Here is a 16,707-nt window from a genome sequence, read left to right on the forward strand (position 1 = left end):
CCCTGCTGCCGTCTGAGATGGCACCCTCTCCACCCTCACTTCACCCTGCTGCCGTCTGAGATGGCGACGGGCACGCTTCAACAAGAGCTTTGTCCCGTCTGCCATCTCCGCACCCAACAACCTCCCTCAGTAACCTGAATGTGCCAGTTGTCTGATGGTGTTTGTGCTTGTGTGTGTATCCATGTTTTGCTGTCTGGTGGTCTTATTCTCGTGTTGTTCGGCGTTGGTGATTTTTCCTTCTTTCTGTATTCTATGTTTTTGTGACAGACGGTGAAAACAAATTTCCCTTATGGGACAGTAAGGCCATCGAGCTCTATCGCGCCATCACTGCCGGCTCTGAAGGGTCTGAAGCCTCCGCTCCGCTGCCGTTAGCTCCCGGTGTGAGCTGACGGAGGACGGAGCTGAACCGCTCCGCTCCCGGTGGAAACCCGGGGTGAGACTGCTCTCCTCGTCCCTCTCAGTAAATACTCTCAGGAACTTGAAGTGGAGCGAAGGCCTCTAGATGTCAGTGAGGCACGGCAATATCCTTCTACATGTCTCTTTTTCCATCTGACCTTCTGAGCTGCCAGGCCCAGATGGTATTGGAGGGGTTGTGAGGGATTTTCTTCCATCTATGCCTTTCATCGTCATTCTAGGATATATATATATATATATATATATATATATATATATATATATATATAAACAAGGTTGCATTTAAAGATTACCTTTTTTTTACCACACACACACACACACACACACACATATATATATATATATGTGTTTTACCTTTTACCTTTTAAAAAAAAGGTAATCTTTAAATGCAACCTTGTTTATCAAGTTGTTGTTATCAGTCCACTGAATCACTGAATCAGTTTGAATCATAACACACCAGATAATTTTAGTTTTGGAATGAGTCAAACCAGGATTTGGATTCTGAGATGAATCAGACATAAGTTAGTTCAGGTCAATTTTGGATAAAACTGTGGTTTCAGTTTCTACATAGAACAGACTTGTACACCTTATCATACGATGAGGAGTTTGACAACACTGAGCGTTGTGATCTAAACCTGACTACACACAACAATTGTATAACATAGTCCTGTGCTTTTGTAAGTTTAAACAGATAACTGGATGCATCGAATGGAGTGTACAGTGAATATAAAGCATTTTCGAGCTGCATAGTGAGCAACTGTGAAAATAGGATAATATCTTCACTAGCATGTGCAACAAGCCATTCACTAAATATCTGCAATAGTATATAATTATTCTAGTGATTAAAGCTATTGTATCCATCGAATATGCATGTAAATAAGACAGACAGGTGAGACAGATGATAGGTGAGCCAAGGCTTTATCTTGCTGACTCTGCGAGTGGTAGCACACTCCTCCCAGCCACAAATACCTCAACTATGTTCCGATCATCCCCTGTAAAAGAGCAAACATATATAGACAAGCGTACAGGTCATAGTGAGTCCAAAATATTACATAATTGAACTGAAATGGGAACTCACCCAAATTTAGGAACCTTTCCAAAAGAACCTGAAATTAACATTACAATTAATATTGTATATATTAAAGGAATAACCAATTCTTTTCTTTAATTATCTGTGTGTAACTGTATTTGTTTTTGGTAGTTCATAGATTAAACAAAGAACAAAAACCAACCTTTGGTCCATCATTCTGAAACAGGTCAATGGGTGCTCCAGGAGCCGCTACATTCACCCTCAGGGCATCAAAGTCTTTGCCAACTTCAAAATTGCCAGTTTGGTCATCCAGTGACAAGGCTACGGACAAATCATGTGGTGAAAGATGGTGTTTTATTCTTGGCCCTCTTATAATGCTGCATTCAGTCATCAATAAAAGATCTTGTTCCAACAGCTACAGATGTGTTAAAAGTTTTATTTGCATTTCTGCTGTAGTCCTCTTATATAGAACCTGCTAAGACCTAAAAAAAAATCTGCAGGGAATACTCTTTGCTTCACAAAAAACAGGGGGAGACAGTAACACATGATTTTTCATTTTAACTTCTCCACAATGCTTTCTCTTTCTGTAAAACAACCACCATGTTTGTATCTCACCTTGGCTGCCTCCAAGTGTGGCCAGCATGAAGACCTCCTCAAAGTTGAGTGTCTTATGGTCTGGGTCCTGGATGGTCAACACTTTGGATGTGTCCAATGTTCTCCTAACAGCATCCAGCATAGAAGCCGAATACCCCCCTGCCACATCTGACCAGATGGTTCGAATGAATACAGACACACATAAAAACATAAACTTGTATTGAAGATACAAAAAGCATATCTTATTTACATTTTAACCATTGAGCCTAAAATATCCATCAATGAGGGATGTTGAAACTGAGAAAATAGTAAATGATCAACTGATGGTCATTTGATGCCCATGATCAGCTGACAGTGACAAAGACATAAAAGAAAGATAGCTATAAAATCAGATGATGCATCATCACCACCCCACACAGTCTCACTGCAGCAACAACCTACCACCACCCTGTTTCTAACCCCGACTAATCCTCAAGTGTAAGAGAAAAAAATCCAAACATGATTGAAATATTTCTTCATAACTGTCTGCTCCTACCTGTTCCCAGCCCCAACTTCACTTTGTGGTTCAGGACGTTGCGGACATCTAACAACCCACTGCATAACCTAAAGGTATGTAGAGATAGAGAGAGAGGTAGAGAGATAGAGACATGACTGATACAATAAAGCACCTGTAAAAATTTATCTTATGGTAGTTTCCTGTCTTTTGATAAATTCAGGACTACTCACAACAGTGCCATCTTCTTATTTGGGCATTTATGTGTATATAGTGTATGTCATACCATAATTCGTCCGTGGAATGTAATCTAAAATTTGATCACTATCAGTATTGGTCACATAAAGGCATGAGAAATGAACAGACACTTACGAGATGTTGGAATTGGGGCAGTGAGATAAAGAAGCTCCTGTTTGTCTGAACAGCTCCAACTCTTTATCGCTGAGGTAGCACCCATGAGCCATCACAGTCTGTGAATCATCCCAATTATGAAATGTTTAAAGTTCATATCCACACTCACATTTTCTACAGAAATGTCAGAATGTAGGTGCTCACCATGTCAGTAAGCAGGTTGTATTTGTGATAGACATCTGTGTAAGACTCTGAATCAGGAAACAGCTCCTTTACAAGCTTCACCTCCTCTGGGTTTTCACTGATGTGACTCTGGGAATGAATGTGCATACATATTGCACTTTAAACTCTTTCTTGCACAGAGCATCCGTGTCAGCATGCTGCTTTCAAAATATTTATTGTGTTCAAAAACCAGACATGTCCAAAGCTGAACCGTCTCTATGGGAACCGTCCCCGGTGGAGTGCCAGGTTTGGTTGCCACAGTGAACACACCTGAATGTGCAGATGGTTATTCTTGGCAATTGCTCCCAGTTGACCCAGCAAAGCTCCTGTGCAGGATGGAGCGAAGCGGGGAGTCACTACTGGCTTCACAAGTGGATACTAACCCAGATCGAAGTAGAGAAAACAAAAAAGAAAAAAAAAAAGTTCTCACAAGTGATTTTTTTTTTTGTGTGCGTGTGTTTGAATTGTTTTTAATGTAAAACTGGGCTCTTACTTTTCTGGCGAAGAATTCTGCAATAAACCTTGAAGAAGAAAAAGAATGATTGCAATTAATTTGAAGAACTTTATATTTTTATCAACAAATTAAAAGGTTTGTGAAGTAAACACTTCACCAGTCACATATCATTACATATCAACATAACGTAACATATTTTACTAGCTTTGTGCCTCTAAACTGCCTCTTGTATAATACATCCTGAATCAATTCAATCTAAGTAAAGTCATTATACCAAAGAATTTCCCCTCACCGAAAATGTCTTCAATAATCTGCATGACTGTACTGGAGTGATATCAACTGTTCAATTAATTATCAATGTTATGTAAATGTTACAAATCCATTTTGAATTAACGTCAGTTAGAGGCCTTAGAAGGCATCAGGGAAGAAAGAGATGTGTTGTGAAGGAAGGGCAGAGTGGTCACATCATCAGGACTTTTTAAGAAGTCAGTTAAGTAAGTCAGATGTCCTCCAGCAACAAGTAGAAAACCACAGTTCGAAGGATATCAATAACACAGCTACAGAGGCGGAGGAGGTTATAAGAAGGCATGCAGCTGATACTGGGGTGAACCGGCCAGTCAGAGAGAGAAATATGGAGCAGAAAGCTAGAGTTACATGACCTAGGTTTCTATGGTGTAGAAAGATTTGGGGTGCAAGACAGAAAGAGGGTTGAAAGAGTATAGTTAGTTAAATCTAGACAGCAAAGAGAAATTGAGAAATTAGTTTGGGAAAGAAGACAATAAATTAAACAGTGGAAAAGAGCTACAGAGGAAGAGAGCGAGGGAATCAATGTTTTGGAAGAGGAATTGAGAAGTAGGCTAGCAGTACTCAGAAGAGCTGAATATCTTAGGAAAAAGAGAAAGAATAAAGAATATTTAAGGAAAGTGTTTTACTGGGACCCCTTCAAGTTTAACCATGAAAAGGGAGGGCAGCTTAAAGCAACAAAGTTAGAAGTAGTAAAGTATCTAAGAAATACATATTCAGATTTTGAGCAGAATAGAATAATAGGCCTTCCACCTGACATGCCACCATTAGGGGAGATAGATCATGTGATTGAGTTATTGGTGCTGAGCAGACCTAGGATGGCATATTTTAAATATGTGGTAATAAGTGAGGGGATGATGCAGTCATTTGTGTAGAGGGTGTAGAGAAAAGGGCTGAGGACACAACCCTGCGGAGCTCCGGTATTAGTTATGATGGTTGATGATGTGACTGTGCCTATCCTTATAGCCTGTGGTCTGTCAGTGAAATAAAAACAGCATCCTGGGTGCGTGACTGAACAATAACGGACTGGGCAGTGGCCGTAAACTGACAATAGACAGTACGAACGAGAAAAACACCAACCCAAAACGGGACGCTGACGGGACGTGTGACGAGTGACGGAGAGTGCCGCCGCAGCAGAGCATGCACCGAACCCGTATTTCAGAGGAAAGCTTGTTGTTCCCCAGGAAATAGCCTGTACAAAACTAAGGCCTGATATAATTTTGTGGTCTATGAGTAGAATATTTCATAGAGCTGACTATTCTGTGGGAGGATTCAGGACTCTGATTATATGACTGTTTAGGTGAGTTTGTTTGCTGAATCTGCTAGTCTATTTTGTATTGCCTCCACCTCCTGCACCCTCTATACTTTCACTACCCACTACCTGAACCAGGGTTTGTATCCCATCCCTACTTTTACTGATGCAAATGGTGAGGTTGGAGTAGTTGGGATAGTGCTATTTGTGGTAGCATAGGCAAAGTAAAGGAGATAATTGACTTTGTGTGAGGAGCAGCGATAGCTGGCATTAAGGGGGTGACTCTGGGATGCCAGTGATCACTGTCTAACCTCCTGGAGGTGTCGTGGGACCAACTAAACCCAAAGACATGTTAGTTATAATTCCCTATAATTTAGGGAATTAGTCACTGAGTCTGGTCCATAATTTTTTTTTTTGGTTTTGTTTTTGTTTTTTGTTTTTTTGTATCACAAGTTTCTTGTGTTTACCTCGAATGAAAGCAGACACATAAGCCTTTATCTTGTGTAACAGTTTCGTTATCACGCAGTAAAAATCAGATTATACCCACCGATTGGTTTCCTCTTGAGACTCATGAGTGGTCTCTTTGTAATGTTTCACTGAGTTGTTCCTGTCCATACACACCTTACCCACCAAGGCACGCTGTCCAAAGTCATCTGCAAGAAAAACACACACGATGGACCCCACTCCAGATTTGTTAGCTATTAGCAGCATAGTTAGATTAGTATTGGCACATTGTGCACTTGAACTTACAACACAATGTACTGATTGCAGTGACAAAATGATGAAACAATGTTAAAAATTTTCCATGCACACCATCCCATCCCAAATTTGCAGTGTTTCTCTACACACATTTAATGTAGGCATTTAGATACCTGCTGATACACTATCAAGAACATATATGCACCGCTTTCACTCAAACTGTGTTATCTTATTTCCACTTTCTAGTCACTAGAAAGAAATGATAATTGTCAAGCCGTAATTTTTTCATATGTCTTTCCAAGTCCTGTGATAAAATATGAATATAATGACATTCCCTAATGAACAACAGTTTGACTTCCAGTGAAGCTCGACCAATGGGATAAAAAGATTGAAATGATAGTTATGCAAATCAATACTGAGCCTCATGTACCTGTACAAACTAAGCAAAAAATTGAAATGAATAGGAAATCGTGTCAAAACATTTGACTGGTAGAGTACAGTGTTACGGCTAAGGGCAGGAAGAATTTCCTGTATTCATTGTTACAACAGTGGATTCCCAACAGACTGTTGGAGAAGGTGTTCTGTTGTCTGTCCAGTTAGTTAGTATGGTTGTGGACAGGACCCTCTAGACCACACACTGTAACACTGCAAAATTAATAAACATAAAAAAATAATAGTAAAAGCTACTAAATTCAACACACATAAGAAGAAGTGAAGCATGATCTGGAAGGGCTCAAACATCCATAGACACGCAGACACACTTATGTTGAATAACAAGTCTTTCAAAACAGGACAAAGGTAAGAGGTTACCAAACCTGATTGCACCTGATGAGTATGGAAAGCTCCTAGTCTGTCTGTGTGTGCATGTGTGTGTGTGGGTAGGTACAGTATGTGCGTGTGTTTGTGTGTGTGTGTGTGTGTGTGTGTGTTCACTATTGCATTACATGACCCAAGGTGGAAAACACAAAGCCTAAAGTAGCAGTAATAGTGTATTTACAAACATAGATCTACTCTAACATTTTGAGGCTCTGGTTATAATGATACAACTTTTAAACTATGGGCTAACACTTTAACATATCATGACTGATCCCTGATAGATCTGACTGAAATGGTCTCACAACTTGTCTAGTTAATTGATTGAAAATACTGATGAGGAACGATTTAGGTCATACTCTGTGTGTATGCGTGTTTGTGTATTTTTTGAATGTTGGGGATCTTACTTGCAATCTGGGCCAAGAGGAGAGAGGCATCTGTGTGAATGGTAGCAAAGTAACATGCAGTGGTTGTTCCATTTCTCAGGGTCCTTTTCTGTCCAGAAAAGGGATCATATTACAGGATTAACCTCCTCGCCATACTGTTAAGAAACTTGTCAACCCTGTTCAAAAATGGTTATGACTCAAGGAAGCTCATTGAATTCTCCACCTTGCCTATTTGGCCTAGGGAAAACGGAGCAGAATTAAGTGTGATCAAAATAATGAACAAAAAACTAAACAACTAACAGAATAATTTGACGCTTGAGGGCAACTTATGACATGATGCCAAACTCACCACTAATTGAGTATAAACCTTTTTGGCAAATTCCATATCACCAAAGCCAGACTCTACAGGAAATGTGTAGGTATTGAGCCACTGCAGTAAGGGCATGTCCAAGGCTGTGCCAGCATAGCTGTACTGGGAGGCGTGAATGTGGGTGTCCACCATCCCTGGCATGAAGAACTCACTGCAGGAAAGAAAGCATCCAAAACAATAAAACAATGCACCATTCCTGTGGTGTACTTTCTAGCATTAAATGTCGCATGAGTTAATCACTTGATATGCAGATTGCACTTACTGTTCTTTCAGTTCAGTGACTACACACGGACTGAAACCAAAGGTCTGAGACAGCTGAGACAGATCCTGACCCGATCCAATGAAAGATATCTGAGGGGAGAATGGAAATCAGTCAAGAGTGACTGACAGCAAGCATGGCTGTACCTGAGCAGAGGAGGAAATTTTCATTATATCATCAGCAACCTCTGTAGGAAAACAAATGTATTTCTCATCTAATCATGTGAACAGCATCTTATTTTTATATATCTTATCTCATTTGACAGGTTGATTCGTATTATATAAAGAGTACTATCTACAGCTATGTAAGGACTGACAAGTAACAGAAAGAAAAACTAGCTGAACAACAGAAGGTCAACAATAATAATAATAAAAGTCACAGCAGAAACGACATGGCCAACGAAACAGCTCTGATGAAATACACAGCAGCATTTATAAAAAAAAAAAATTAATTAATTAATTAAAACGTGTCTGTTGCTTTATTTATTTATTTATTTATTTTATTGATTTATAAATTCATTTTCAATGCGGGCTGTCTTTCGGTCTGAGTAGGGAGTTCCGTTTAAGGCGACGATCACGTACTAAGGCAATCTCAATTTAAGGCAATGAATAATAATAGTAATAATTACTGTTAATATAATGAATATATAGTTAATATAGTTTATATACCCGCAAGGTCTGATTCATGGTTCAACTGTGTGCGGTGTCACAGAGCCTTGAAGTGTATTTGAACTTGGAAGCAGACCGGTCTGACTGGAGCAGGAATATAACGAGCAATACAATGATAGAGACAGATACAGATACATATATTTAAAAGTGCACCTTTAAATTAATCCTTGTTCATGAAGTTATCAGTCCACTTTATTTCCCTTCATTCCAGAACAATACTAAGATAACTCGACAAGTAAAATATCAAGGCATACTCATTGACATACAATTACACACGTCAGCAGAATAGTATCGCAGTGAAATCGCCATACATTGTTAAGTCCGTGTTTTTTTTATATACTTATTCTTAACCCTGAATTATATCTAAAAACAAATGCTCCCAACAGCTCCTTTGTTTGTTTTTATACAAACCTTGCCCTGTGTGTCCACTCCCAGGAGCGCATCTTCCAGGACCTCCACCACCTTCCTCTGCGTTGAGTGGATAAATGTTCCCCTGTAGACTCGTTGGATTGCGGCGGTGGCTGTCTGACGCTCTGCCATCGCTTCACCTGACCGCCCTGCGGAGAGAAGACCTGTGGCGGCGGAGTGCAGTCGTTTTTGCTCTTTGGATTCTCAGGTCACCAGGACACACTGCTCCACCTCACCCAGCCAATGAGGAGAAAGGGTGTGTGTCACGGTTTGATGTCCACCAGCTGACGGAGCCGCTTTACAGCTGCAGACAGCAAATCAATGTTCAGTGGATATCCGATTTGTTCAACTAAAGCTTGGAAAAGTTTAAAAGAACGGATCAAATTCATGGTGTGATATGTATTTTGAAATCCATTTGTTATTTGTTACATATTATTTTCAGGATTATGAAGTCCTCAGACACCAGCTCCAACATATGACCAGTGTCAAGTGTCTGACATTTTGGCTTGGGGCACCTGCCACTACGATCGCTCCCAGCCTGTTTAGTATACCTCTGACTTACATTAAAACCTTTGAGTTCTGGCATATGCAGAAATATTTGAATGATACTGAGTACAGGAACATTGTTACAAATTTCACAAGGTGGCAGAGGAGGAGCATCCTATTAGGCAAATCAGGTATTCGCCTGATATAGATGAGATAGATACAGGAGCTCCCAAATGGCTAAGTTTGCCACTGCAAGGTGGTGTAGGTGAAACCATCAAATACCTGGGGCTGGAGATGGACACCCGACATCAACAGTGTGCACAGGAAGGAGCAGGACAGTCTGTTGACTCTAAGGAGGATGGAGTCCTTCAACATCCACAACAAACCTGTCGCCTGTCTTCTACTCTGTGGTGTGGGGAGGAAGCAGCAAGAGCAGACAGGTGAAGAGGTCTAGGTCTGTGGTGGGCACAGAGGTGGACTCAGTGGCGACTGTGGCATAGAGAAGGATCCTGGACATAATCTTTTCCCTCCTGGACCACCCCCTGTGCAGCACATTCACCGGGCAGAGGAGTTTAGCAGTGGAAGACTGCTGTCCCACTTCTGCTCCACTAACAGCAATCAGTCAGACTTGTAGTCATTGCAGTTTGCTTTAATAGGTTGTAATGTTCTCATGTTTTCATAATAACAAAGTAATAATTAAGTGGTCATTGCAAATAATGAAGTAAATTGGAGAATGAATAGAGAAAATACCCAGCCAATGTAAGTGAGTGTGAAGTTTAATATCTTTGCTGATATTAGGTTTGATTGTGTTGAGTAGTGGTAGTTGAGTAAAGACATCTTAGTAGACCAGGGCAGTAATAATATAGCTGAACGGTGATTAAAAAGAAAAGATCAGTTTACAGTGTCATGGCATCAAATGTTTTTTTTTTTTAAGGCAACATAACCTTGAGTAACCTGAACTGGCATCAGTTCGACTATTTATGAATCATGCCATACAGAGTAGCACATGACAGACATAAAACACGTGTAGGGTGCAGATTAGTCAATTGCTCTAAGACATGCAGGAGCTAAATTTGGCTTTCTTGTTCTGCTTGTTATAGCAAAGAGTAGCAGCTCTGGCTCTCAAGAGGAATAACCCCATGAGGAACTAAAACATGAAATAATGTCACATTATTTCAAATGAATGACCTCCACATGACAAGTGACAGATATACTGTTCTCGTCAAACTAGAGGTTTATCCAGTGACAGAATGAGAATGTGTATAAGGCAGCTGAAAAGAATAACGCCTATTTAGTGTTAATTATTATTATTTATATTTAATTATTATTTAATTAATCCTCAGCTTTTTCAAACCTGTGTTACTTTGGCATACTTCCAGATACACAGTCCGTGTGTTCTCTTTCAAGTCGCGTTTTCATCTTTCTGATATCTTTTATACTTTTCGATCAGCGATTGTTCAAGTCTCACCCCGGGTTTCCACCGGGAGCGGAGCGGTTCAGCTCCGTCCTCCGTCCTCCGTCAGCTCACACCGGGAGCTATTAGGTAGGTAGGTAGGCTGTTTTATTTTGAAACGTGGCGGAAGCTTTATGTTGAAACCGTCTCTGACTTCCTGTCCGGTGCGGTCCGATGAGCAGGAATTGACGCGGATTAGAAGCGGCCTCGGTGTAAACTGACTCATTGATTTTAATGGCGGCTGTTTGCACCGGTGATCGCGGCGCTTCCGCTTCCGGTGGAAATTAGGATTTTTAACAGTCAGAGCCAATGGAGGGGTACTGCAACCTACTCTGCTGTACAGCCAAGATCCTTAATGGTAGTATATAGCAGTATAATAGTATATACTTGATAGGAAAAACAGAGCACATATTATTAGTTCCAAATAGTAAAGAGAGTACATGTCAGTCTGGCCAAAGACTGCTGGTAGTTTCATTAAAAAGTCTATTCAGCAAATGTCCATCTTCCACCTTCTTTCATCTTCCTCTGTTCTATTTTATGATTTTGTTGTTCATTTAGTGCCACGGGCTATAAGCACAGAGGGCACTACTTCTACACAGTAGAAGACAGATATACAGATGCACTCACACATATACACAAACATACAAAGAGACAGATATACAGACACACTCACTGAATCAAGGTCAATCGGTTCTCCGAACGGAAATTTCAGCAGGAAGGCTTTCGAAAGATGGACGGTACGTGGGTTGCTCGTCCAGGCGAGGGGACGCCGACTGCGTGGCACTTCAAAATTTCTTGGAATTTTCTAGTTTAAAAATACTGTTGGACTTCCTTTTCTCGCTTCCTGCTGCGAGTCAGACATTTCTCATTTAAGGAGTTGTAATTTACAGGAGTTTATCCATTGAAACAAACCGTTTCAAAGAATGTCTATGTTTGTCTGTTTGATTTAAAAAGAAATCAGTAACAACATCCATTTATGCGAAAATTAAACTGTTACCACATTGTCTGTTTAAAGGGTATATTGCAGAGCAATTTTTTTTAAGATGTTTTTATAATCTTGTCTAAAAATACCCTTTGTTAGGGTGCGTCGGTGAGGTGATTATTATCGGGGGGAAAAAATGTAAATCGCCCTCACACGCGCACACAGTTTGAGGTACACACATGATTTTCTCCAAAGTAGTAGAGATTATTGTCCTCTCTTGAAAAATGTGTTTACTTTAACAGTCAGACAAACCAAATTTGAACTGTGCCCCTCTAAAAGACATGCTCGACTCTGCTATTTCTCCCCATGTGTTTTTCTCTGGCGGGAAGGAGAGGAGTTCACATTTTCATATTTTTTTAAATCTCTCCTGTGTCCACATTTTACATCCTAGAAACACACACACACACAGACATACAGACACACACACATATAGGCAGACGGGCACATGCAAAGAGACAGAAATATACAGAAGGACAGCCATATACATAAGCACATACATATATAGAAACACATACACAGACATGCACACACACTTAAACACAAACAGACAGACACACAGAAACAGCTGCACACACAAACACAAACAGACACAAGTATATAGAAAGACAGACCTATACAGTGCTATTCATAAGAACACAAATACATACAGAAACACACACACAGCTGACGAACACTGACTATGGCCATCAATTTGAATGATTTCTTCTCCGACTCTGACAAATCCATGTACTCATCCCTGGCTCCTCTGATATGAGAGCAGCTGATCAACTGTTACTACTGACATTTGTGTTAGACTGTAGGACACACACAGAGACTGATATACAGATACATACACATACATACAGACACAGAGACAAATATACAAATGCACACACAAAGACATTTTGCCTCTTATCCAAAGGGCTTCATCAATTCCTAACACCTCTGTCTGACTAGTCTGACAGATATACATGCTTCTAGAATTGCGCCATGTCGACATCCCCATCCTGGCAGCAGCCTCCGAGTCAACATTAAAAAATGTTTTGGTAAGAGATTATATCACATTCATACAGACATTCCAGGCATGTTGATGTAGACTCCACCTGCTGCTATGGAAGTATGTTTTGATTGATGCCGTACCTGGATGACATCAAAGACTGGATTCTGTTATTAACAATGGTGTTGATAACACTGTTGTCCAGGCTGTTGGCCATCCACATTATTTCTGTTTCCTTTAATGTGCTAGTTTCTCCTGTCACAATCAATCAATCAATCAATCAATCAATAAATAAATAAATAAATAAATAAATATACATACATACTGTCTTTTTATAGAATTTTGACGATGCAATGTTGAACTTCAACGAACCTGAAAAGGTAAAAAGAAAAATGTTTTTTTTTTTTTACAAAACTGGCCACTTAAAAGAAATAGCTGGGCTGTACTGAGTGAGATTAATTCAGATTTAGGGAAAGTCACACATGCAGTCATCTGCTGCAAAGGGAACAATGTTAAGTACTTCAGCTAGTCTATGAATCACCCAGTAATAAGGAGTCAATAGTGGTCATTTGTAATCTTCCTGAGAAAAACCAATCAAGGCTCAATGGTCTGGAAAGAAGCAAGCAAACAAGGTCAAGCTGTTTTAATTAACCCTACACTGAAACTTCTCCTACCTTTGATTAGTTGATTTGTCTGATGCACTTGAATTCCCCTCCTAACAGCTATTACTATTACCTCTGCCAATTTGCACTGTTTTAATTGTATGTATTTATCTTTCTTTATTTTATTCTGATACTTGATTTCATTGTTATTACAGCTTGTTTCCTTCATGATGTTTAAATAGATTCCTTTGCCCGCATAAAGCACATTGAGCTGACTTTATATCTGTTTGTAATGCTCCTAATTTGAATAAAACCCCCAGTAAAGCAACAAGAGTGCTTGATGATTTTAAACATGTAGCTCCCACATCTCTAGCTATGAAAACGTTTGGGGAAATCTTTAGGGTATTAACAAAGATAGTCCAAGTTGACTTGGTGATGTTCTTAGCACCTTGTTGTGTGTCTGGTCTCTGTTGACTTCTCTCTGGCATCCAATTTTGGCACATAGGCTGAAGGATGATTTTGATATCAATCTTGATTTGACTTGCTGGCACATTAATTTCCTTACCAACAAGCCTCAGTGTGTTAAAGTGAATGGCATTTATCTGACACTGTAGTGCCTTCTACAGGATCACCATAGAGGTGCATTCTTTGACCAATTTTGTTCATCTTGTGCACAATAAGTGTCAGAGTTGGCGAGAAGCACTTCATTAAATTCAGTGATGACAAGCCGTGGTGTTGTGCTAACGCAATCCAGGGAATGACCGTCGTTCGGAGTCATGTGAGCACACTGGAGTTATAACTTCTAACGACAATCATTCACTGGAGGTCTCACAGGACTAACAATGGTCAGTGAAACTCCACTAATGAGCTATTGTCACAAAGAGCTTTGTGAACACTCCCACAGAGGTGAAACACCTAGGTCCGACTCCACTGTCTTGTCTGACAGGGACTAGTGAAGCCCTTTAGAGAAGTGAAATGTCTTCTTCAACAAATCTAAGTCCAGTTACTTTCGATTTAATTTGTTGCCCGGATATGACTATGACCTGAATGAATGAGAATTATATACAGACATCAGTCCAAATATTTCTCATACTGATATAGAAGACAAGTTGTCTTTTAATGTTCATGTGGGCGCTGAATTGTAACATCTAAGCAGTAAGAGTTCATTTTCACCAGTGAATTTGAGTGAGGTCACACCACATTACTGTTCAGTGAATAAAAACTTGATTGGACTTAAAAAAAAAAAGAAAAAAGAAAAAAGTCCATCATAAAGTCCTTGATGATACAGAAACAATCTAACTGGCTTTAGTCTCTAAGATTAACAATGGACACATCTGGGACCGCCACAGACTTGGTCTGTGTTTTCCTTGAATCTGAGTCACTGTCAAAGTCTTCATCATCATTTTCATCTTCAAGGTCACCAAAGTCATCATCTTCATCATCGATGTCCTCTCGCCCACATCCTTTCTTTCTTTGTTCAGCGTCTTCCGTTAGCTCATTCTTGTCTGGATGTGAGTTTACGCTACATAAAAAGATAAAACAAAAATTAGGCGGCACCAAAAGCAATTTTTAAAGAGACTCTTGCAATTAATATCAATGTCCAGAAGATGGGAGTATTGCAGCTGAATTTAACGTCATTGCTTGAGGAACATGAAGGTTAGTTTCATCCAGCTTCCAGAGGAACAACACATGTTTCAGGCCATATTTCATACACTGTTCCCCTCACATTCCTGGGCCTCACTCACAGTCTAAAAGTTCAGGTCAGAACAACTTTCAAATAGTCACTATTTAGCCTCTATTATACAGGTTATCCAGCCTTAATGGACCCCTTACTATCTTTTGCAGGAAGGGTAGCCAAGGTCTTAGAAATGAAGAAAAGGAAATATGAAAGGAAAGCACAAACCTCCTTCCAATTTTTTTTCTGTGGAGGACCAATTTATGTTTGGGATGTGACAGGCCATAAAAAATATTATTTAGGTAGGAGTTTGCATGAATGTTTACATGGCAGTTTAGCAATATTTAGAGTCGTGTGTGGTAGAAGGTTACAACTAATGCCTGGCTTATTATCCCACCTGCTGACAAGAGTCATTGTAATGTTATTCAGTTCAGCCTGCTTACGTTACAGCTGATAAAATGTGTAACCACTGCAAGACATGACATCTTAATTTACTATTTAGTGCCAGAAAAACTCAAATATGATTAAAATGGATTTTCTCAACTGTGAGCAGACATACTTTACACATTTGTGTAAAGTGAGAACGCACACTTCCTTCATAGTCATTTATCATTTGTATGCATCTACAGGTGCATGCACCCACATACACACTCATAGTACAAGAACACTCACGGAATAACAATGTCCTCTTTCTTCCCACACTTGCAGCATATCTCTAGTTGGAGAGAACAGGGCTTACAAATGATGTGATATGCATCCTTCACGGCCTTTTGAGAACATTTGACACTGAAAAAAGACAACAATACACATGTCACCATTTAGACATTGGCAACGACTAGGTCAAACATTATTAAACTGATGTGTGTAATGTGCAACATGGAAGTCTCTACACTAGACGGACAGATTAATCAATCCAGTCTGTTTTAAATGTTCAGCTGCACTTTTTAATCAAAGCTTGATTCTGTGTAAAACCTTTTGGTTGGTCTTATGCGATCTGGCTAGAGGCAGAAATCCCCCTGCCGATGACTTTGTAATGGTAAAAGCTGGTCGAATCCAACGACAACATGCTGTGTGAGTACAGACCTTTACCTGTCTGCTCTAACAGAAGTTTGAAGCATTTCAAATACTTTACTGTATTAGCTTAATGTTGTAGTGACCAAGTACACGTACCATTTTTTGGGTTGTGTCAGCGATTTGTATTTGTTGTATTTGACTTTCCACTCAACAATATCCTTGCAGTGTTGACAGAGCCCATCGTGGATCTTCGAATTTGCCTTCTACAATCAGGGCCGCATAAACAGACACATGTATTTTGTCAAAGGAACAGCATTCTCGCTGAGAGTAATTACATGTCTAAAAGTCCCATTGCTGGAGTAAATCATCTTGATGTTCACACACCTTGACTTGTGCAGTCGCTCCGTACTTGTCGTTTTTGTATGACGCGCTGTTTTGATGCTTCTGGCCTCGAGACCGACATACGTTTCCTTTCTGAGAACTCATCGTTTTTCCCAGTTTTCAGATACACATGTTAAGAAAATCTACGGGTCCAGCAGCCATGCCATCGAGCGCACTGACCCGGAAGAAGTACGAGCGCATCATGAAACGTTACAGAGGGGAAAGCGTTAACAATATCTTATCATAACGTATCATAAAAAACGATTGAGGTAAAAATATAATCAAATCAAAATCAAACAAACAAAAATACAAACGGACCCTGTTTTACATTTTGTAAACAACCTTCAAAAGTGTGCCCGGTGAAGTGACGTTACATGCAACACAGCCCTCGTTCGGTTCTGATTGGACTATACTTCAGAGTA

General features: G+C 39.9%; 2 protein-coding genes across 3 annotated transcripts; both read right to left on the reverse strand.

Moving 5' to 3' along the window:
* Positions 1-775: 775 nt before the first annotated feature.
* On the reverse strand, positions 776-11,344 carry gda (guanine deaminase). Of its 2 annotated transcripts, none has more exons than XM_029510940.1 (15): positions 11,329-11,344; positions 8,720-9,020; positions 7,644-7,732; positions 7,361-7,532; positions 7,033-7,120; positions 5,661-5,766; positions 3,598-3,625; positions 3,375-3,482; positions 3,087-3,194; positions 2,904-3,001; positions 2,574-2,641; positions 2,060-2,206; positions 1,647-1,765; positions 1,493-1,520; positions 776-1,406 (listed from the first exon to the last, which is right to left on the reverse strand). In XM_029510940.1, the coding sequence occupies exons 2-15, from the start codon at positions 8,846-8,848 to the stop codon at positions 1,333-1,335; spliced, it is 1,362 nt and encodes a 453-aa protein (XP_029366800.1). In that variant the 5' UTR covers positions 8,849-9,020; positions 11,329-11,344; the 3' UTR covers positions 776-1,332. The 2 variants fall into 2 exon arrangements, with proteins under 2 accessions (XP_029366800.1, XP_029366799.1); XM_029510939.1 differs by lacking the exon at positions 11,329-11,344 and adding an exon at positions 9,485-9,635.
* A 1,734-nt stretch (positions 11,345-13,078) lies between these two features.
* Positions 13,079-16,632, reverse strand: c9h9orf85 (chromosome 9 C9orf85 homolog). Its single transcript, XM_029511238.1, has 4 exons — positions 16,289-16,632; positions 16,061-16,167; positions 15,563-15,676; positions 13,079-14,737 (listed from the first exon to the last, which is right to left on the reverse strand). Exons 1-4 carry the CDS (start codon positions 16,388-16,390, stop codon positions 14,521-14,523), a joined length of 540 nt encoding a protein of 179 aa, XP_029367098.1. The 5' UTR covers positions 16,391-16,632; the 3' UTR covers positions 13,079-14,520.
* Between the last annotated feature and the right edge of the window lie 75 nt (positions 16,633-16,707).

This window comes from Echeneis naucrates, chromosome 9 (genome assembly GCF_900963305.1).
Source record: "Echeneis naucrates chromosome 9, fEcheNa1.1, whole genome shotgun sequence".
In the NCBI taxonomy this organism is placed as follows: domain Eukaryota; kingdom Metazoa; phylum Chordata; class Actinopteri; order Carangiformes; family Echeneidae; genus Echeneis; species Echeneis naucrates.

Bases quoted from the DNA above. Each gene is read 5' to 3' on its own strand.
- c9h9orf85 (XM_029511238.1), bottom strand. From the start codon at position 16,390: ATGAGTTCTCAGAAAGGAAACGTATGTCGGTCTCGAGGCCAGAAGCAT. The intron at 15,677-16,060 runs GTACGTGTACTT...GTCTTTTTTCAG, and splicing joins CTGACACAACCCAAAAAATG to TGTCAAATGTTCTCAAAAGG. The intron at 14,738-15,562 runs GTGAGTGTTCTT...CTTTTTATGTAG, and splicing joins AAAGAGGACATTGTTATTCC to CGTAAACTCACATCCAGACA.
- gda (XM_029510940.1), bottom strand. From the start codon at position 8,848: ATGGCAGAGCGTCAGACAGCCACCGCCGCAATCCAACGAGTCTACAGG. The intron at 3,002-3,086 runs GTGAGCACCTAC...GATGATTCACAG, and splicing joins ACAACCTGCTTACTGACATG to ACTGTGATGGCTCATGGGTG. The intron at 2,642-2,903 runs GTAAGTGTCTGT...ACATACCTTTAG, and splicing joins TGCCCCAATTCCAACATCTC to GTTATGCAGTGGGTTGTTAG.